This window comes from Hypanus sabinus, chromosome 11 (genome assembly GCF_030144855.1).
Source record: "Hypanus sabinus isolate sHypSab1 chromosome 11, sHypSab1.hap1, whole genome shotgun sequence".
Classification (NCBI taxonomy): domain Eukaryota; kingdom Metazoa; phylum Chordata; class Chondrichthyes; order Myliobatiformes; family Dasyatidae; genus Hypanus; species Hypanus sabinus.
Window position 1 is genome coordinate 108006553 of NC_082716.1, and position 22670 is coordinate 108029222.

At 42.6% G+C, this 22670-nt stretch overlaps 3 protein-coding genes across 3 annotated transcripts in view; 1 reads left to right on the top strand and 2 right to left on the bottom strand.

Moving 5' to 3' along the window:
* The window catches only part of LOC132402262 (cytochrome P450 2C23-like), a 219312-nt gene extending 217106 nt beyond the window's left edge, over positions 1 to 2206 (bottom strand). The window contains exon 1 of the mRNA XM_059985065.1: positions 2165 to 2206. The gene's annotated coding sequence lies outside the window, so the exon portion shown is untranslated. The remainder of the gene's footprint in view (positions 1 to 2164) is intronic.
* LOC132402261 (cytochrome P450 2C15-like) overlaps positions 1 to 20535 on the top strand; it is a 74448-nt gene extending 53913 nt beyond the window's left edge. Inside the window, exons 7-9 of the mRNA XM_059985062.1 lie at positions 7322 to 7509; positions 9118 to 9259; positions 20352 to 20535. Coding sequence (XP_059841045.1) covers positions 7322 to 7509; positions 9118 to 9259; positions 20352 to 20533 — 512 coding nt within the window. The 3' untranslated portion in view covers positions 20534 to 20535. The remainder of the gene's footprint in view (positions 1 to 7321; positions 7510 to 9117; positions 9260 to 20351) is intronic.
* Positions 20536 to 21758: 1223 nt separating this feature from the next.
* Positions 21759 to 22670, bottom strand: part of LOC132402265 (cytochrome P450 2C38-like) — a 265261-nt gene continuing 264349 nt past the window's right edge. Inside the window, exon 5 of the transcript XR_009514872.1 lies at positions 21759 to 21799. The gene's annotated coding sequence lies outside the window, so the exon portion shown is untranslated. The remainder of the gene's footprint in view (positions 21800 to 22670) is intronic.

Below are 22670 nucleotides of genomic sequence, written 5' to 3' on the forward strand. Positions count from 1 at the left end.
ATTGGAACGTACCTATGCAGAACTCCACGCAAACATCCCCTGAATATTTGCCACATTTCTGCCATATATTTCCCTGAGAACATATTTCCCCTTATGCCAATTAAATGCTGATTGTGATCACTATCTCCAAAATGCTCTCCTACTGAGAGACCTGAAACCTGACCAGGTTCATTTCCCAATACCAGATCAAATACAGCCTCTCCTCTTGTAGGCTTATCTACATATTGTGTCAGGAAACCTTCCTGAGCAAACCTAACAAAATCCACCCCATCTAATCCCCTTGCTCTAGGGAGATGCCAATTAATACTTGGGAAATTTAAATTTCTCACCACGAAGCTCTCATTGTTACACCTTTCCAGAATCTGTCTCCCTATCTGCTCCTTGATGTCCCTGTTACTATTGGGTGGTCTATAAAAACATCCAGTAGAGTTATTGACCCCTTCCTGTTTCTAACTTCCACCCACAGAGACTCGGTAGACAATCCCTCCATGACTTCCTCCTTTTCTGCCACCTTGATACTATCTCCGGTCAGCAGTGCCAAGCCCCTGACTCTTTAGCCTCCCTCCCTGTCCTTACTGAAACATCTAAAGCCTGGCACTCTAAGTAACCATTCTTGCCCTGAGCCATCCAAGTCTCTGTAATGTCCACAACATCATATCTCTAAGTACTGATCCACGCTCTAAGCTCATCTGTTTTGTTCATAATGCTTCTTGCATTAAAATGGACACATCTCAAACCATTGGTCTGAGAGTATCCCTTCTCTATCACCTGCCTATCTTCCCTCTCTCACTGTCTACAAGCTCTCTCTATATGTGAGCCAACCGCCCCTCTCCCTGTCTCTTCAGATTGGTTCCCAACCCCCAAAATATTTTCCAGTTTTTTGTTATATGTATGAGTAAATCTAAAAATGTAAGCATAGTAATCACTCAAGACGAATATGATGTTCTCTCGAGGAGTTATTTCCTTAATGGAGAATGCCTGTGGGTGAATTTGTTTAACATGGAGAGATTGATGCATGAGCAGCCACAACTCAGTCCTTGTCAGATCGGGGTCAACGTCCAGTGGCATGGAATGCAAGATGACTCAGGACCCTTCACTGCTGAAGCCCTCCTCTGCATTCACAGCCACTGTGATGTGTCGTCATCTTCCGCCAGCTCCACTGTTGAGATCTTGGTTGGATCACACTTTGGAACTTTCCCTTAGACCTTACTGCCATGAGTGACCCTACTAGGAGGTAAAATCCAGACGCAATCGCTCATAAGCCATCAAAACATGCAGAAAAATGCATCACGTTCGTCAAAACAAATCAGTGGGAATTATGCTGGGGGCAGTCTGCAAGTGTCACCACACTTCTCATATGGACCTCATTGAAACCTGTTGAATATGGAAAGGCCTCGATAGAGTGGCTGTAAAGAGGATGTTTCCTATGGTGAGACTCTAAAACCAGAGGACACAGGCTCAGAATAGAGGGACGTCCTTTTAGAATCAGAATCAGATTTACTATCACTGGAATAAGTCGTGGAATTTGATAACTTTATGGCAGCAGTACAATGAATTACATGATAAATATAGAGAACAAAACTGTTACTTTGTTATATATGTCTATTAAATAGTTAAGTAAGTAGTGCAAAATAACTGAAATTAAAAAGTAGTGAGTTAGTGTTCATGGGGAAGAAGCTGTTCCTGAATTGTTGAGATGAGGAGGAAGTTTTTAGCTTGTGAGTGGTGAATCTGTGGGATTTGTTGCCATAGGCGGCTGTGGAGGTGAAGTCATTGGGCAGAATTTGATATATTCTTGATTGGTCAGGAATTAAAGGAATATTGAGGAGATTGGGGCTGAGGGTGAAAATGGATCAGCCATGATGAAATGGCCAAATAGCTTAATTCTGCTCCTATATTTGATGATTTCCTAGAGCCTTCCGGTGCCAACATGCCCACAATTTATGAACCCTTACTAATCTGTACCATACATCCTTGGAATGTAGGAGGGAATCGGAGGATTTGGAGGAAACCTAGGGGGTCACAGGGAAGAATGTACAAGCTCCTTACTAACAGCGGTGGGAATCAAACTCTGATCAGTGTTCACTGGTGTTGGAAGACATGACGGTGCTAACAGCTTCAAACCATGCTGCCTGTGTATGTAAGGGTGCAATGAGAACCATACCTGCAGCAGTATCACAGGCACACAGCATGTAAGCTGAATGCTGAAGAAAAAGCATAAACAAAATTTTTACAAGAAAGGTCACAATTAGGACAAAACCATGAGGTTCATTTCGGTGCCAAGTGATCAAATACTCAACTCTCAGTTTCCCAAAATGTTTCTGTTATTCATTAGGAATCTCAGGACCAAAATAATAAATACTGTTATGTACCAGCAGCAATAGATCACAAACTGAGTCAGGTTTTAATGTTAAAACCATTATCTTTATTAGTATCTACTCATAATATAGAAAATTAAACAAAATAAACAGAAGTTAACGTGTGTGTGTGTGTCCTAAACAGTCAAGCTTTGGAACAGTTCTAAATGTCTTAAGATGGCAAACTAGAAAAGGTCCAGTAATCCGCAGAATAAATGAAGGTTGAGATTTGTAAATCCATGCTAAGAGTGTAGAGAGGAGGCGATTATGAAGAATTCCATAGACTCCATGCTGGGAAAACAAAGTGACAGTCGCCGAAGATCTTATCCGTCGAGTTGTTCCAAATTCCATGTAGAATTATTCCCAGGTGACAGTCATGGAATATCCCTTTGCACAAGTAGTTACCACATAACACACCCGAATCCAGGTAAGGGTTAACAAAAGTGGCGGCCACAGGATACTCCAACAAAATCCGAAATGACAGTCACTTATCCAAAACACTATGTGCCGTCAATCAACCCAATCCTGGGCATGGGAAAGTATCAGACTTTACCCATATCGTAGCAAACTACTGCCAGCTTGCAGTCCAAACTTTCACTTACTCTCCTTCTTTCTACTGAAAAGTCCCAATGGTCTGTCCAAGCTTGTTATACTGATGTCATAGTCCCGCCTCATTCAGGCATTTTTAAAGTGACACCCATAGTACAAAACAGTGGTCACGTAACAATACCTCTAACAATACTTAGACCTCAGACAATTTTAAGAACTTTTCCTCAGCTCAGCGATGAACTGAGGCTGTGCAATTGATTTCCTTATTTATATTTCTTTCTATACAATCATGTATTGCATTGTACTGCTGCTGCTAAGTTAACAAAATTTCACAACAGATGAGGGTGATAAAAAATCTGACTCTGATTCTGGTGTACTCCAGCTGCAGTGATCTCTGGCTTCGTGTCTTTCGTAAACCTTCAGCTCTGAATGTTATTTGCTTACTTTTATTGTTTGCATGACTTGACCCTCTCCCCTCCTCCGTCCCCTTCCCCCTCTCTACCCCATCTCTCTCATCTCTCCTACTCCCTCCTCTCTCCCCATTCCTCCTTCACCCTCTCCATCCCTTCCTCCTCCCCCCACTCTCTGTCCCTCTCCCCCTCTCTCTGTCCCTCTCCCCCACTCTCCATCCCTCCTCCCCCCACTCTCCATCCCACCCTCGCCCCCCCCACTCTTAGTACCCCCTCGCCACCACCTTCTCCCTCCCTCCTCCGTCGCCACCACACCCCCCCCTCCCTGCGTACTCTCTCTTCCCCCTGAGCCCTGCGCATGCTCTCTCTCCCCACCCCTGGGCACCGCGCGTGCTCTCTCTCCACCCCCTCAGACCCCGCACGCTCTCTCTCCGGGCCCCCACACGTGCTCTCTCCCCCCCTCCGTCCCTGCGCTCTCCCCACTGAGATAAAGCTACCTGAGTGAACAGCTACAGAATCTAGGCCTCTGTACTTTCCACTGCAACCAAAACTCCACAATCTGTGCAGATCGGAAATAACACCTCCACCTCACTGACAATCAACACTGGCACACCACAGTGATATGGGCTTAGCCCACTGCTCTACTCTCTCTACACCCATGACTATGTAGCTAGAGACAGCTCAAACACCATCTATAAATTTTGCTGATGATATATAACCATTGTTGGCAGATGGAGAGAGATATATCAGCTAATTGAGTGGTGTTGTACTGAACATTAGTGTGATGGGATCTTAAGTTTCATTGATTATGGACTATGCCTTTAAGGGGGGGAGGGAGTGAGAGAGAGCCTGAATAGTGTTATGAAAAGCAGCTGTCTTCTGCTGCTGACCGAGTTGCTATGGAGAGAGAGGAGGAGTTACATGATGGACAGCTGGTGTTCAGCATGTGTGTATTTAAACAAGGACAACTGTCTTTCTCGCAGCCACACGGAGGAGACGCACAGAGGCTGGTAATGAAAGAGTCACTGGATGAATTCTTCGAGTGCCCACAAGGGTGGGTTGAGGATCAGTCAAGAGAGATTGATCAGTGGCTGTCACAGTGCATGTAAAGGTGACCCTGTGGGAACTACTGGTGTCTTTAACCCTTGTCTGGGTTGGTAGTTTTACCACTTGAAGAGAGTACCCTTAGTGTAGTCACATTTGTCTAACTTGAAGGATTCGGAGGACAATGGGAAGATCGATGACACCTGTTTATTCAGATTACAAATACCTCTCTCTCAATTCTATTCTGTGGATTGAACTGAACTTTCTTACACACCATCATAAGACTAACTCTTGCCTCCTGAACTTGAATGAGTTTGGGAACTTTATTTTCATACCTATATCTGCATAACATTGCTAACTTTTGATTTATCTGGTTTAAGTTACTATATTACATAATTACTGATAAAATAGTGTTTTGTTAACAGCAAAACAAGACTCCAGGTGTGTTCTATTGCTGCTGACACTTTTACGGGATGATTCTTTCCCAGATTACACACTTAGCCTCTGCTTTGCTGATACTAATGTGCATTTCTATATTTCTTTAACACCCTCTTTGCCAACTCATCCAACCTCTCATTCCCCTTCACCCCTACATGAGCTGCAACCCATAGAAATTTTACCTGACCTCCCTGATTTGCAACTCTTGTGACTGACTGAAGGACTTCATAAAGTACATCTTGCTGGCTGTTTGAGTGAAAAGACCTTAAACTTGCTAGAACTGAGGATGAATCTGAGCTTATCAACACTTCAACTTGTCTAGCTTTCTCCACCCATCGCAACGCAAACAACACTGCCATCATCTCCACTGTATACGCCCCTTATCAGATGTTCTTCTGCTGATTTCCATTTCTTTTGCTGGTATAGCCACCCCAAACCCAGTCACTCCTGTTTCAGGTTGCTTAGCACCATCCGTATAAATCTGAGTATAACCACTATACTTTTCCATCACATGATAGTTAAATGCACTTACCAAATCAGTTTTATATTTTCCTTTTCTTTTTACCTCTAACGAATGCCAGTCTATGTCAGGCCATACACTCTTCCATGGAGCTACAACTGGATAAACTACTGAAGGACTTATTCTTAGATCAAACACTCCACATTCTTTAGCAATATCATTCCCTACCTGACTAAAGTTATCCCTCTGAAACTTCCCATTCTCCCAGCACACCTGCAGCACTTCTTTAGCGGGGTGAGAATCATTGTGCCCTTGCAAAATGTGGCAAGAAAGATGGGACAGAGTGGGGAAAGGGAGGCATTTATATCAAATACAGAAGAGTGTTACAGGTACTAGGGTAGGCAGTGGATACAGAAGAGAGGAAACTGTGTGGACTAGGTTAAGGCTGGGGCACTGTGCACTAAACAAAACATTGAAAATGACAGGGAAACACCAGACAGGTTTGCGTGAGGAATGTCAGGAAGAGGAGTCAGTAGAACATGTAATTCTGAGTTGCAGGAAGTATGGGATACAGAGAGAGATGATAAGAATTAATCTAAGGGAATTGGGGGTGCAAGAATTCACATTAAAAGGGATACTGGGCATAGGTGAAAGGGCACAGGTCAGGGTACTTTTAGCTTTCTTAAGGGATACAGGGTTTTTTTTTATAGAATATGATAGATACGCAGGAATAGGGTACTAGGATGGCCAAAGAAGAAAGGATAAAAGTGTAGATTAAAGTATGTGTGTGTGTGCATGGGTGAAGGGATTTAGAGTGTGAGTCTATCGTCTGATCCACACTCCAGAGCAGAAGGAGGCGGTAAGGCACCATTAAGCTGGGTGCCAACCGCCGTAAAACAAGAAGGAGAAGAAGATACTTTTACAGAGCTGCGTGTATGTAACATTTAGTAAGACCAAAGAGCTGACTGTGGACTACATAAAAGGTAAGACGGGGGAACACAAATCTTATTCTCAGAGTTATTGGAAGTGGAAGGAGTGAGCAATTTCAATTTCCTTCAATAGCTCTGAGGACGTAACATGATGCAGCTATAAAGAAGTCAAGGCAGTGACTATATTTCATGAGATTTGGTATGTTACACAAATTTCTACAATGTACTATGGAAAGCATTCTGACTGACTGCATCACCACCCCATATGGGTTGTGGGGGTACTGCACATACATAGGTTATTTAGAGATACAACACAGTAACAGGCCATTCTGATCCAACTAATCCACACTACCGTGACACCCATGTGACCAATTATCCTTCTACACTGTACGGCTTTGGGATGTGGGAGAAACCAGAGCACCCAGAGCAAACCCACAACGTCACAACCTTGGGTCATTGGTAGATGTTCTTTGAGGATTCTGAATTCTCTGTGTTTTATTCATTATAATTATCTGAATTAATGCACTTCAGGGTTTCTATGTGTTATTGTTAGGTCCTGCCCAGTTTACAGTTAAGTTGCAATTGTCCTTGGGTACTTCCAGTTACTTCTTCAAGACTTTGCAGGGGTCCTTGGACTTTTGTCTCTTATTTGAAGAGTTACTGGTTAACTCTGTAATTAGTCTGGAGTTTTATCAGCTGGGCACAGATTCTTTTGTGCACTTGAATGTATTTAAAGGGGTAGCACTATCCTCGCGGGTCTCTGTTCTCTAGATCCCTGCCTAGTGGAGTTCTGGCCAAGTTATCACAAGTTATCCAAGACCTTGTAAGTTCAATTGATTTGCTTATTAATAAAATTGCTAGTTTCACTTAACCCTTCTGGTTGTCTGTGTGATCCTGTGCTTGCCTGTGAAGATACAGTGTGAGACACATGGATCTGCAGAGCACGTACAAACTCCTTACAGACATTTGCAGAGTCTCAAATTGGCTCTCTCGTAATCCTAAATTTTCACTAATGAGAAGGTGTACCTAATAAAGTGACCACAGTGTAAAATCAGATGATATTGACCAATATGACGAGTTGGGAAATGTTGGTAAATGAAATGCGTGAAACAAAATCTTATCTTCCTCTCCCAGAGAAGATTCATAATGAGATTGATGATGTGATTGGTTCTCATCGAAGACCTGCAATTCAGGATCGAGTGAAGATGCCGTACACTGATGCGGTCATCTACGAGGTCCAGCGATATATCGACATCGCTCCCATAAACCTACCACACATGGCAACAAGTGATGTGAACTTCCGAGGATATTTGATACCCAAGGTCAGAGTCTAGATCAATATAATGAATGTTTTATTTGTATTATTTGTAATAACATCAAACCAAAAATTAAATAATCACATGTCAGCTATTCTGTACTTCAGAAGGTACAGTGTCCTTAACTTGCTTGTTGCTGAGGAGGAATGGTGGTGGTTGTCCATCCTGTCCGATGATGACAGGAGACCTGTGTGGGAGAGTTTGTAAAGTGGACAAGCTGTTGCACTGGGGCAGTTCCTCTCTATCAACCTCAAAAGACCGGCTCCAGTGATATGAACGAACATCACAAACTGGGGTCTTCCGTGGTTGCAGTGGATGAACATGACATCTTCTGTGCCTTGTCATGCTCTTCATTCTTCAGGGAGCATTTCAGTGTCGCCTTCATGGGCATTGGATCTCACTATAGATCTGATCTGCCCCATCCACAGGAGCTGACTTCACATACTAAGACAGGTCAGTCTCTCTCACTGGGATATAAGGCTGCTGGCTACCCTTGCCTGCTTTAGCCAGCCTGTTGAAGTGGTGTACCGGGGTGTGGCTGCTGTCACATGAGGACAGTCATTTGGAGCCCCAGCAGACAGCAGAGTGGGGGCCAAAGGTGAATGAGCAACCTTGGAATGGACATGACAAATTTCAACACTGGAGCTGCTACCCCTCCCTGGACATCCCATACACTCCAAGAGGTGGAATAATCACCAGTAGATTGGGGTACACAGTGACTGGTAGGGCTTTAAAGTTTTAGTATATAATGCACTGAAAAAGCGCAAGAAATTGGAGCAGAGTCAGGCCATTGATTATCCCTCTCAGTTATAGCCTTCTGCCTTCCCCCTGTAATTGTTGACACCTTGACTAATGAACAACCTGCCAACCTCCACTTTAAATGTACCCAACGACTTGGCCTCCACAGCCACCTGTGGCGATGAATTCCACAGATTCCCCACCCTCTGGCAAAGGAAATTCCTCCTCATCTCTGTTCTAAAGGGACATCCTTGTATTCTGAGACTGTGCCCTCTAGCCCTAATCCTCTCCATGTCCACTCTATCTAGGCCAGGGGTTCCCAACCGTTTTTTATGCCATGGACTCCTACCATTAACCAAGAGGTCCGTAGACCCCAGGGTTTGAACGCGTGATCTAAGTCTTTCAATATTCAATAGGTTTCAATGAAGTCCCCTCTTATTTCTTCCTCATCTCTGTTCTAAAGTGATGATCCTTTATTCTGAGGCCATGATCTCAGGTCTTCTTCTGCCGGTCTCTTAAAGTTAAAGGAATCTCTCCTAAACAATAAATTCGCAGGTGTGTTTTTTTTGGAACTATGCTCCTATTCAATACTTGAAACTATAGTGATGTAGACTCAGTTGATATTTTTAAATGCCAGCTCAAAACCTATTCATTTAACTTTGCTTTTAACTAACATCTTTTTGTCTTTTATTTTTATATTTATTTCTATTACATTCTGTGCTCCGAGGATCAATACCACATCAGCCACTGCAGTACATCATTTCTGAGATGTAAAACGTCATCAGTCATTCTTTTAATGTGTTGAGATAATTGCTGCTTTATATATCTGACATAACTTTTGATCATAACCACATCTGAACTTGCTTCTGTGTTTAGGGCATGCATGTGATCCCTGTCCTTTCGTCTGTTCTGAAAGACAACTGCCTCTGGGAGTCGCCTGAATCATTTAATGCAAGCCATTTCCTTGATGAAAATGGATGTTTCAAAAAGAGTGAACATTTCATGGCATTCTCAACAGGTATACATATACACTTATTTTATTGCCTTTTCTCTCTGCCCACCTGCAAGAGAACCACAACTTTGTAGCGTTTGGAGGCTTGCATACCTCAATGACCCAGAGATCTATATTGGAAGGAGTAAGGGCTTTATGCTTTGGTTCTTGGTAGGGTCACCCATGCCAAATAGGTCAAAGGGTAGAGGCCAGACTAACTAGACAATTGAATGGCGGAGCAGACTTGATGGGCCAGTTAGCCAAATTCTGCTCCTATATCTTAAGGTGTTTTGGTCTAAAATGGAAATAGCAATGAAGTGCATTGGTATTCTTGAGTCTTCACCAGGGACTTGCATGACAGCAGTGAACACTCAGGCACTAACACAACGAAGGAAGCCCCGAACACCATCAGAGATGGACGACCTTCACTGTGATCCTAAACACCAATGGCGTAATGGGCTGCTGCTGCTCTCCGTCCAATAAAACAGACATGCTGCTTTCTGTAGACCTTCCTAAACTGAGGTGTAGACGCTGGGCACATTACACTAACTGGAGTCAGACAGAGCTAAACATCAAAGTGTGCATGAGGAGATTCCTTTATACTGAAGCAGGAGTAGATTGTTCACTTCCGCACACACGAAAATCACACAGTGAGGCTTACCCAGTGTTATGACTGTGAATGAAGTACTGGAGAGACACTGAAGTTGGTGGATATAAAAGTGTTTACTCTTCAAAGTATATCACAGTTTGAAATGCTGAAGATGAATGGTAACACAATACAGTTTGTGGTTACAATGATACCATTTACTTCAATACTTTGGGTTGACAATGCTTCACTTGGGGCAGAATGGTAGAGTAGTGGTTAGCACAATAATTTCCAGTACCAGAGGCTGGGATTTAATTCCCACTGATCTCTGTAAGGAGTTTGTATATCCTCCCCATGATGGCATGGGTTCCCTCCAGGTAGTCCAGTGTCCTCCCACAGTCCAAAAATGTACTGGTTAGTCAGTTAATTGGACATTGTAAATTGTCCCATGATTCAGCTGCGATTAAATTGGGGGATGCTGGGCAGAGTGGCTTGAAGTCCCAACAGGGCCTATTTCGTGTGGTATCTCAATGAATGAATGAATCAATAAATGAATACAATTGTTAAACACCTTAATCTTCAAACCAACACTCTTGACACCATAGATTTAATATTAATCTCCATTGTCTCTCAGTCACATTCATGCGTATGCAGGCATGTCAAGTCAACGGGGTGTTTTCTGGATTAAAATCAACCCCAGTCTACAGCTCCTAGAAGATCATTGTTTTGAGCTGCATTTTAAATTCAATCTACTATCCACATTCAGATCTAAAGACTGGATGCTGTTGAAATTAATATTTTCTATATTTCAAATCTCTAGAATACACCCAGCATGTAAGATTGCTGAGCTTTCCAATTTAAGAAACATCACATAAATAGATTTGTAGTTTCTCAAAGGCATATTCCAGGATGAATTCAAGTTCAAAGTAATCTTATTGTCAAAATGTATATATCACCATCTACAATCCTGACAGGCACAGACAATAAATCTATAGAATAATAACTATACAGAATCAATGAAAGACTACCTAACATGGATATTCAACTAGAATGCAGAAGACAATAAGCTTTGCAAATACAAAAACTAAATTTAATAATAATAACGAAATAAGCAATAAATATTGAGAGCATGAGATGAAGGGCCCTTGAAAGTCAGTCCATCGGTTGTGGGAACATTTCAATGATGGGGCAAGTGGTTCAAGAGCCGAATGGTTGAGGGTAATAAATCTTATGGTATGAGTCAGGAAGCTCTTGTATCTTCTTCCTGGTGGCAGCAGTGAAAAGAGAGCATGATCTGGATGGTGGGGGTCCCTGATGATGGAACAAAATATGTTGTTAAATATATTGCAAAATATATTGGTTATTGATTACTGTGCTAGTAGCCGGTGAGCTAGGTTATTGATTTGGAATTTGAGTTTGATCCAACCATGAGATCAGCAGAATTTAAATTTCAGTAATTCAATACAGTGGAATTTAAGGTGTTAGTTCAATAATGCCAGCTATGAAGTGACTAAAAAATGAACTGGTTGATGAATTTGGGCACCACAGTAGCGTAGCATTTTGCACAACGCCATTACAGACTGGGTGTTCTAAGGTTCAGAGTTCCATTCTGGTGCCATTTTGTAAGGAGTCTCTGTACATCCTCCCAGTGGAATGCACGGGTTTTCCCCTGGTGCTCTGATTTCCTCTCATTTTCCAAAGATATACCAGGTAGGTTAATTGGTAATTGTAAATATTCCTGTAATTGGGACAAGGTTAATCGGGGTTGTCACAGGTTGCTGGGGTGGTGTGCCTCAAAGGGCCAGAAGGGCCTACACTGCTCCGTATCACTAAATAGATAAATAAATGTCCTTTTTAGTGTGAGAAAGGAAATCTTGGTGTGGCCTCAATGTGATACTGACACAGCTAGGAAGCTATTTACTTCAAGTGCAATCTCTATTATTATTTATTGCATTGTACTGCCTGCCATAATGAAAACAAATTTCACAACATATAGCAGAGACATTAATCCTGATTCTTATACTGAAGAAAGAAAATGCTGAAGGAATTCCTCCAGTGTTTATTTCATAGTCCAGACTCGAGCAACTTCCATGACTTTCATCAATAAAAAGTCACTTGGGATGAGTGATTATAATATCAAAGTTTTACATTGAGTTTGTAAAGAACAATAGAGAACAAGTCATAAATTAGAGAGCTTAAGATGAAGGAACCCACAGGAGTCTGATCATATGATCGAATTCACCCTGCCATTTGAGGAGATGCGATAGTCAGATGTACCTGTATTACAGTGGAGGGAAGGGAATTAGAGGCATGAGAGAGAGGTGGCCAACATTGACTTGTAAAGAGCACTGGCAGGGATGACAGCAGAGGTGCAATGGCTGGAATTTCTGGAAGCAATTCAGAAAGTGTAGGATATGTACATCCCAAAGAGGAGGAAGTATTCTAAAGGCAGGATGACACAATAGATTCTTGATTAGTCAGGGCATGAAGGGATACAGGAAGAAGACCAAGACGTGACTCGAGTATCAGCAGTACTCTCAATGTCTCAGCCCGATACAGCTAAAAAGCACAACTGCTTCCAAGGTCAGTACAGTCAACAAAGATGTCTAAATGTGTTTAAATGAACTATTGCTTCTTAAAACCAATGGGAACAATACCAATCGTGTTTGGAAATGCCCACAGAGGAAGCGCTGGTGTAGATCAGGGTTACAAATGCATTTAAGGAAACGGGGTTTTAAACTCCCTATACCAGCTATCTTGCTGGCGAACATGCAGTCTCTGGTGGATAAAATCGATGATCTCAGAGCCAGGGTGCTGAATCAGAGGGACATTAGAACCGCGTGTGTCCTTTGCTTCACAGAATTGAGTAACCCTTTCCGTACAAGATGCAGCGATTCAGATTGATGGTTTACTCTACACTGTCAGGATAGATCCATAGAGTCTCTCAAAAGCAGAGGTGGAGGAGTATGCCTCATGATCAACTCTTCTTGGTGTACAAATATATCAGTGCTGTCCCAATGTTGCTCACCAGACCTGGAATATCTAGCAGTAAAGTGATGTCCTTTTCACCTACCATGGGAGTTCTCTGGGGTCATTTTGGTAGCAGTTTACGTTCTGCCTCAGGCCAATGTCAAGCAGGCTTTAGATGATCTGAGTGATGGGAACAACATGCACAGACCACCATCGTTTTGAGAGATATTAACCAGGCCACTCTGGAAAAAAAAAATCACTAAGCAACTACCATCAACAGATCACTTTCAATACCAGAGGAAACACACTGGACCATTGTTACAGCACCATCAAGAATGCCTACCGTTCTATTCCACACCCTCACTTCAGAAAGTCTGATCACTTGGCTGTACTTCTACTCCCTGAATATAGGCAGAGACTGAAGTCTGCAGCACCAGCAGTGAGGAATAAGAAGGTATGGACAAGGGAAGCACAGGAGCATCTATAAGACTGCTTTGAATCGGTGGACTGGACTGTATTCTGGGATTCATCTTTGAACCTGGATGAGAATGCTGCAGTTGTTACCGACTTCATTAAAACCTGTGTGGATGAGTGTGTGCCCACGAAGACTTGCTGTACATTCCCAAACCAAAAGCCGTGCATGAACCAAGAGGTACATCATCTGCTGAAGGCTAGATCTGTGGCTTTCGAGTCTGACAACCCAGGCCTGTACCAGAAAACCAGGTATGATTTGCAGAGGGCTATTTCAAGGGTGAAGAGACAATTTCGAACTAGGTTGGAGGCAATATTGGATGCACGGCAACTCTGGCAGGGTCTGCAAGACATTACCTCCTACAAAGTGAAACCCAATAGCATGAATGGCACGATGTTTCACTACCAAAGGAACTCAACACCTTCTATGCACGCTTTGAAAGGGAGAACACAACTACAGCTCTGAAGGTCCCTGCTGCACCGGATGACCCTGTGATCTCCATCTCAGAGGCCAATACTAGGCTGTCTTTAAAGAGAGTGAACCCTCACAAGGTGGAAGGTCCTGATGGAGTACCTGGAAGGCTCTGAACACCTGTGCAGGAGTATTCAAGGACATTTTCAACCTCTCACTGTTATGGGCAGAAGTCCCCACTTGTTTCAAAAAGGCAACAATTATACCAGTGCCGAAGAAGAATAATGTGGGCTGCCTTAATGACAGTTGCCCGTTAGCACTCAGATTGACATTGATGAAATGCTTTGAGAGGTTGGTTATGAACTCGACTGAGCTCCTGCCTCAGGCAAATTGCAGTGGGTCCAAGTCCTTGCTATCGCTACAATACGTCAATGGCAGACACAATCTGAATGGTCTCCACATGGATTTAGACCACCTAGGCAGCACAAACACTTATATCAGGTTGCTGTTCATTATTTAATACCATCATTCCCACAACCCTGATTGAGAAATTGCAGAACCTGGGCCTCTGCTATTCGATCCTTGACATCCTAACCAAAGACCACAGTCTGTGTGGATCAGTAATAACGATCTTTTCACTGATGATCAACACTGGCGTACCTCAGGGGTGTGTGCTTAGCCCACTGCTCTACTCTCGGTATTGTTACGAACTGTAATGTTTTAGAAACAAACCAGCAGCATTAGATTATATGTGTGGAGTCTGGTTTTGAGGTTAAAACCACTACCTTTATTAGTGGTTCGTCCATCGTCATCGATGAAGACCTCAACACCATTAGTCACTTTGAGACTGGATGCAGCATGTCTGAAGATGACTGGTCAGGCCAATTCGGGCATGGAATGTCCTGGCACATATTGGGCAGACACGTGTAGGCACTGCAGTTGTTGCACTGGTGGCTCTGGACTTGCACAGCTTGCGCACCTTGCTTCGTAAGCTTGACAGCCCTTGTGGATGAGGCCGCGCCAGGTAGGGCAGTTTTGTGCCAGCATTTCCCAGGAGGTCGTGTGTATCAAACGACTTCAGGGAGGCCTTTAGTGTGTCTTTGTAACGTTTCTTCTGCCCTCTCTGTGAACGTCTTCCAGCAGAGAGTTCCCCAGAAAGGAGCTGCTTGGGTATGTGCTCGTCCGGCATGCGGATGACATGGCCTGCCCACCAGGTCTGTGCTCTCATCAGCAGTGTGTGGACAGATGGTAGACTTACTACAGAGAGAATTTCAGTGTCTGGTACTTTGTCTTGCCGTCTGATGCCTAATATTCTGCAAAGACAAGTCATGTGGAAATAGTTGAGCTGTCTTGCATGCCTTCGATACACAGACCACGTTTCACACGCACACAGGAGGGTAGTAAGTACCACGGCTCTATGGACCTTCAGTTTTGTTGCTGGGCTGATGCCTCAACGTTCCCATACAGTGGAGCACAGTCTACCAAAAGCATAACTTGCCTTTGCTATTCTGCAGTTAACTTCTGTATCAATAGTCACTGCTCGGGAGAGGGTGCGGCCAAGGAAAGTAAACTGGTCCACTGCCTATAGTTTCTGTCCTTTGATTGTGATTTTTGATACTGTGTACGGTGCATGAGGTGCAGGCTGATGCATGACTTTGGTCTTTTTGATGTTGATGGTGAGTCCAAAGTTGTCAGAAGCCATGGAGAATTTAGAAAACCACTAACTTTATTAGTATCTACTTATCATATAGTAACTTAACCAAGATAAACAAAAGTTAACAGTGTTATGTGTATATATGGGTGTAAATATAACTCCCAAACTATTGAGCTTGAGGGAATAAGGCTTAGTCTTGAGATGGTAAAGTAGGAAAGTTCAGTGATCCACAGAATAAATGATGGAAGAGAGATATTTGTAATCCACGTGGTAATGGAGAGAGATGGCATGTATTCCACCAGTTCCACACCAGTAAAACAAGATAACAGTTGCCATAGATCTTGTCTGTCATGACATTCCAAATCTATATACGAATTATCACTGAAAATGACCTGTCACAGGAGTATCATCTTCCAGTGGTTACCACACAACATACCCAGGCAAGGGCTACAAAAGTGGTCCCACAAGATATCCCAAAAATCCACTCCTATGGATTATTACAAAGTGACCAACACACATTCATTGTGCACTGTGTGCTGATGTTTAACCCAATCTTTTGGGCATCGAAGAGTTCCAAACCACAGCAGTGACGAGCCGAAGTTTCAGCTTGTCTGTCCAGTCTCCTCTCTCTCCCGACTATGACTGTCTCTCTCCCTCCCTCCCTCTTTAAGCCCACAGTTAGCAGTGTCAGCTAATGACTGAAATCATAGTCCCGCCTCACTTAGGCACTTAAAGTGACAATCCACAGTAAATGAAACCTGCGGGTTTGTAACTCTCCCCCCCCCCCAAAGAAAAATTTTGATCTGCCAGAGCAAAATTTTAACTGCAACCTACAATGTGAAACAGTACATTTTTAATTAACACATAACATATTGCAGAAACGTATACAAATACCAGATTCTACTCCACTATTAAAATACATTATAAGCTTAACATCTGGAAAGACAATTGGCAATTATATTATCTTTGCCTTTAATGTGAGTTATCATAAGATCATATTCTTGCAAAATCAGACTTTGTTGTTGAACTGGAGTCTGATTAACCATTTTCCTTAACCATGTCTATACAATCATCCACCCTGGGGATGAGATAAGCATCTGTTTTTGTTACAGCATTCACCTTCCTATAGTCAGTGCAAAACCTAATGCTACCATCTGGTTTAGGCACAATAACAGAAGGTGAACTCCAATCTGAAGTTGAAGGCCTAATAATACCATTTTCTAACATATACTCAACTTCTTGTTCAGCCAGTTTGCATTTTTCTATGTTCATGCGATATGGGTGTTATTTTATGGGCTTGGCATGACTGACATCCATGTCATGTGATGCGACTGTGGTTCTCCTTCGAGGATTGGGAAATAAGTCTTTAAACTTCAAAATTAATGCCTTCATTTTTTGTTGTTGCTGTGGCTGCAAATGGGCCAACTTGTTATCAATATTTTCTAAAACTCTCGAGTTTGTTAGTCTGACTGTGGTAATGTTTGATTTAGAATAAACCTCAGATGAATCAATTAATTGGTTCCCAGGGTTGCCAGACTCATTTGTTTTGACAACAATACTTACAGATGGTGCCTGCTCTTCATAATATGGTTTCAACATGTTTATATGTGCTGTCACCTGTGTTCACCTGTGCTGACTTTCGTCGATCGGGTGTTTTGACTACAAAATTCACACTTTACTTTTGACTTTTCATACCGTCCATGAAATTTTGCTTGAAATGGGTTAGTCAATATTGGAAATAGCACCAGCACCTTATCTCCCACCTGGAATCTTTCTAAAGCCCCTTGTGATTTTGGATGACATGCAGACAATGTAATTTGCTTGGCTGCCAGTTCATAAACTACCTGCTGAAATAATCCAGATCTAAAATTACTTCCTTGATCAAACTGGATTTCTTTAGGCAAACCAAATAAAGTGAAAAACTTTGAGAGCCTTTGACACAGTTTTAGCCTTCATATTCCTGAGAGGTATGGCTTCTGGAAATCTGGATGCTTTGCACAAGATAGTTAGCAAATACTGATGGCCAACTTTAGCCTTTGGCAATGGGCCAACACAATCCGCAATAACTTTAGAAAAGGGTCCACCAAATGCAGGAATAGGCTTCAGTGGGGCCACTGGAGTAACTTGATTAGGTTTACCCACAACCTGACAAGTGTGACAGGTTTGGCAAAAGGTCACAACATCTTTCCTCGGACTAGGCCAGAAAAATTGTTTTGAAATCTTGTTCAGTTTTATTTACACCAAGATGGACACCTAAGGTCATACTATGGGCCAAAGTTAATATCTCATTCCTATCGACTTGGGGAACTACAACCTGGTGAACAATTGCCCACTCCTCACTTGCAGGTATTTCAGGTGGTCTCCACTTCCTCATTAACACTCCATCTTGGATATAATACCCAACTGCCACTTTCTTAATCTCATCATCTGAGAGAGCTTGTCCTTTTAAAGCTTCAATCTCAGGGCCTCGGTTCTGTTCGGCTATAAACTCCTTCCTAGATAGAGATAAATCTTTCTCGTCAGATTTAATACCTGGATCCTGCTGAAACAATAAAGGCAGAAAAGTCCCTGACAAGTCATCAAAACCTGAATCCTGACTCTGGCTATCATGGGTAGCAGAATCATGCTGCACAGAACTATCTGCATTGGCTGACTTCTTAGCCATACTTCGAGTTACTGTGCAGGAGGGATAAATGGGAGAATCCATCTGTGCGTCATCAGTGGTTGGCTTAGTTGTCAACTGCATTGCAGCAACAACTTTTTCACCTGCCAGGTCATTCCCTAACAACCAAGAAACATTACATTTTCCACCAGTAAACTGGAGCATAGTCCTATCTTAACAGGTCCCTAAACCAACCCTGACTCTAAAGTTACCTTGTGCAGCGGCACAGAAACAATGCCCCCCCCCCCCCCGATGCCTTTAATAAGATTTACCTCACCAGTGTCAGTATCATCACTAAACTTTACAACACTGTCCAATATAAGTGACTGAACATACAAGGATGCAACAATTAGCCATTACATGACCAGTTCTCTTACAATAATGACAAGTGAGACCAGAATGTTTCTCTTTCAACTGCTTGCCTTCATCCTTACCGTTGTCACTAGTCCCAGATTTTATTTCTGCTTTACCCTGACTATCTACGCTACTCTTTTGGAAGCTCTTTCTCGGGGTAAACTTAACCTTGTGGGTTAAAGCAAACTCATCTGCTAATCTAGGAGACTCCTGCAAGTGGCAGCATCCTTTTCATCTAAATTTGCCTTTATGTCATTAGGAACTCACCTCTTAAATTCTTCAATTAAAACCAACTCCTTCAAGCTGTTAAAATCATCATTCACATTTTTATGTGCACCAGCAGTCAAAACACACAAACTTTTCAGAAGCAAATTCCACCTAATTCGGTTTCACAGATTTCCTCAAATTTCTAAACTTTTGCCTATAGATTTGACCGAGAAACTGGAAGAAACTCATAGGCTTTAAGTACTGCCTGTTTTACTGTCTCATAATTAGCTGCATCTTCAGTTGGTAGGGCAGAATAAGCTTGTTGAGTTTTTCCTTTAATTACACTTTGTAACAAGAGAGGCCAGCTTCCTTCTGGCCACTGTAGACTGAGCAACTTTCTCAAAATGCTGGAAGTATTTATCAACCTCAGCCTCATCAAATGGAGGAACCAATTTAACCTCCAGACTGGCCACAAACTTATCACCAGTGTCAAACTCTGGACCCCCTTGCTGCAGTTTCTCTATCTTCTCTAGCTCAAACCTCCTTTGTTTTTCTGCTTCCTCAGCATCGAACTGTCTTTGTCTTTCATTTTCCTCAGCTTCATGCTGAAGTTTCTCTCGGTCAAATCTTAATTGTTCCAGCCATAACTCGAGCGCAGGATCAACTAGTTTACTTTCAGGAAATATTTCTAACATCTCCACCTCAAACTTCTTCGTAGATACACAATACTCAGTTATTCTCCTCTGAATCACTGCCCTTTTCATAGCCGGCCTTACCGCAGTAAGTTGCAGCTTTTTAGCAATAGCCAAAAAGTCATCCTTTCTGGCATCTCCTAATGCCTCAGGGGTTAGCAATGCCAGACATTTACCAATATCCATTCCCAATGGTTCCCACACACAATTCAAACAAAAGAGAAGTAGCCAATGAGATCCATAATCAATCAATAAGCTCCAATTTTGTTCATGTCATGGACAAGCTCCCAATTTTGTTACTAACTAACGTTTCAGAAACAAACCAACAGCAATAGATTACACATGGAGTCTGGTTTTAATGTTAAAACCACTATCTTTATTAGTATCTACTTATCATATGGTAACTTAACCATGATAAACAAAAGTTAAGTGTTATGTGTAAATATAACTCCCAAACTATTGAGCTTGAGGAAATAAGGCTTCGAGACTTGAAATGGCAAGGAAATTCAGTAACCCACAGAATAAATGATGGATGAGATGGCAAGTATTCCATAGGTTCCACGCTGGTAAAAAAAAAGATAACAGTCACCGTAGATTTTGTCTGTCATGGCATTCCAAATCTGTATACGAATTATCACCGAAAGTGACCTGTCACAGGAATATCATCTTCCAGTGGTTACCACACAACATACTCAGGCAAGGGCTACAAAAGTGGTTCCACAAGATATCCCGAAGATCCGCTCCTATGGATTATTACGAAGTGGTGTAAAGTGAATCCAAGGATGGAAAATTGGTTTGTGTGATGTGTTGGGTTATGTGCACGACCTTCTGCAGCTTATTCTGGTCTTGGACAGGACAACTTCCACAGCAGGTTGTGATACACCCTAGAAGAATGCTTTCTACGGTGCATCTATAAAAATTAGTGAGGGTTTTAGGGGACAGGCCAAATTTCTAAATATTTATTAACTATCTCTAATCTTACCAAGAAGAACCTAAGGAACAGGAGAAATGTCTCCATTTTTTATTAAAGTATATTTTAAGTAATTAAATGCAGAATGCTGTAAACAACCTTTACAGATTTTTCTTCAAGAATGTCTTTGTACTTTTGTAGGCAAAAGAGCGTGCCCAGGAGAATCCTTGGCTCACATGGAACTTTTCCTTTTTTTGACCACTCTCCTGCAGAACTTTGTCTTCAAGGCTGCCATCGACCAAAAGGATATCGACACCTCACCAGATTTATGTGGATTTCTGACTATACCCCGTGTGTACAAATTCTATGCTATCCCTTGCTAAATCACCTGCAGCTTCTTGAATTGTAGGAGGTGATGTTAAAAACTTATTTAGTTCCTTGTACTGTATATCTTTAACATCTCAAAATTTGGTTATTTAACATTTACTCATTCTCACTGTAGTCTAACATGTCAGTCCATGGTCACTTCATGTCAAGGTGAGACAGCCCTCAGAGTGGCAAAACAGCTTATTTTCCATCTGAGTAGCCTCCAATCTTCCCTTTCTCCCATGGTCCATTCTCCTCTCCTATCAGATTCCTTCCTCTCCAGGCCCTTCATCTTTTCTCCCACCTGGCTTCACCCATCACTTTCTAGCTCTCCTCCTTCCCCTCCACCTACTTATTCTGGTGTCTTCCCTCTTCCTTTCTAGAGCTGAAGGAGAGCCACGGTCTGAAATGATGGCTGTTTATTCATTTCCATAACTGCTATGTGAGATGCTGAGCTCCTCCAGCATGTTCTGTGTATTCCTTTGGATTTCAAGCATCTACAGAATTTCTCATGTTTATTATTATCCACGATTCGTGTCATTTTAACAGTGATTATTACGTAAATATGTGCAACGAAATATACAAACATTTTGAGTGGATGGGTCTCATCAGCTGTGGTTGGCAACTCATCTGGGAGAAGCAAAACACGTGACCTCAAACCCCTGCTGCCTTGCAGTTATACCCACTCATGGGGAAGCCTTTGTGAGCAAACCCCTCCCCCCACAGAAATCCGGAGCTGGAGTCCACATGCAGTCCTATGTTACTACTAGAAGCATAATGCACTTTTTTTTAAACTCTTTGGTTCAATTCCTCTGATGCCTCTGCATCTTCTGTAGCTGGAAGTCAAGTTGTCATTACTTCAGAGAAGTGTGGGACTCTTTGTCACACACCCAGTGACAGCTCTAATACTGAAGAGGTTTGACCCCCATCTTCAAAAGACCATTTGGTTTGGAGCTCAGCTGAATATCTGGGTGCTTGAAGCCAGAGAATATGTGAGAAAATGGAGAGAGGATAGGGACAAGGTTTGGGAACCTGGTTGAATGTGGTGATGAAATAGACCATAAGATATAGAAGTAGAATTAGGTCATTTGGCCTGTTAAATCAGCTCCACCATCTCAACATGGCTGATCCATTCCCTTCTCAGCTCCTATCTCCTGTCTTCTTCCCATATACCGCATGCCCTGACTAATCAACAATCTATCCATCTCTGCCTTAAATATATCTAATGACTTGGCCTCCAGGAATTTCACAGATTCACCACTGTCTGTTTGAAGAAATTCCACCTCCCTTCCATTCTAAAAAGACGTCCTTCTATTCTGAGGCTGTACTCTCTGGTGTTAAACTTCCGCACCATAGGAAACAACCTCATGACATTCACTCTGTCGAGACCTTTCCACATTGATGGGCTTGCAGTGTGTGTCACACACTGAGGGCTACTTGAGATGTTTTCTTGCGGAAACTGATTAGTGATGCATACTGAGTTGGTGAGATCTCCATCAGGCTAGTTGACAGAATTCAGGAGATAGCAAGGAGGGTGGAAGAGTGTATCTTCCTGCACCCTATGGAGAGTCTGTGGAGCCCTGCTCACCCCTTTCACTCTGGACATTGTGTGCACTTTCTTGTATGGTAACAGCTAATGTGGAGACAACTGTCCTCCTGTCTCTGTTGATCAAACTAGATCTCTGACCTTGGTCACACAGCAGTAGCTAGATATTGTGAGGAATCATTGAGCAGAAACACATTTGCTTCTCTTGGTGGACAGGGATGCTCCCAGGAGCAAATTGTGGTCCCCCAGGAGCAAAGGGACTGTGACGTGTCAGTAGATACCTGTTCTGCACAAGAATAGGGATGCCCCCCGGCACAAGACAGCTCACCTGTATAAAGTGATGCAGTGTATGCCCAGACCACTCACCAGCAGAATTGTTACAGGTGCAAACGTCTGCTGAAGCAGAGATACACTGCTCAGACATCACAGGTCTATTCAGACCATGCAGGAAGTTGAAAGTGGGAGAGCCTAGAGACCTGTGTCTCAGGTTCACATCAGGAGGATGAAACAATAATGGAGATTAGATTTATATAGAAGTACAGCACAGAAACAGGCCTTGCAACCCATCTAGTCCATGCTAAAACCATTTAAACGGCCTACTCCGATCG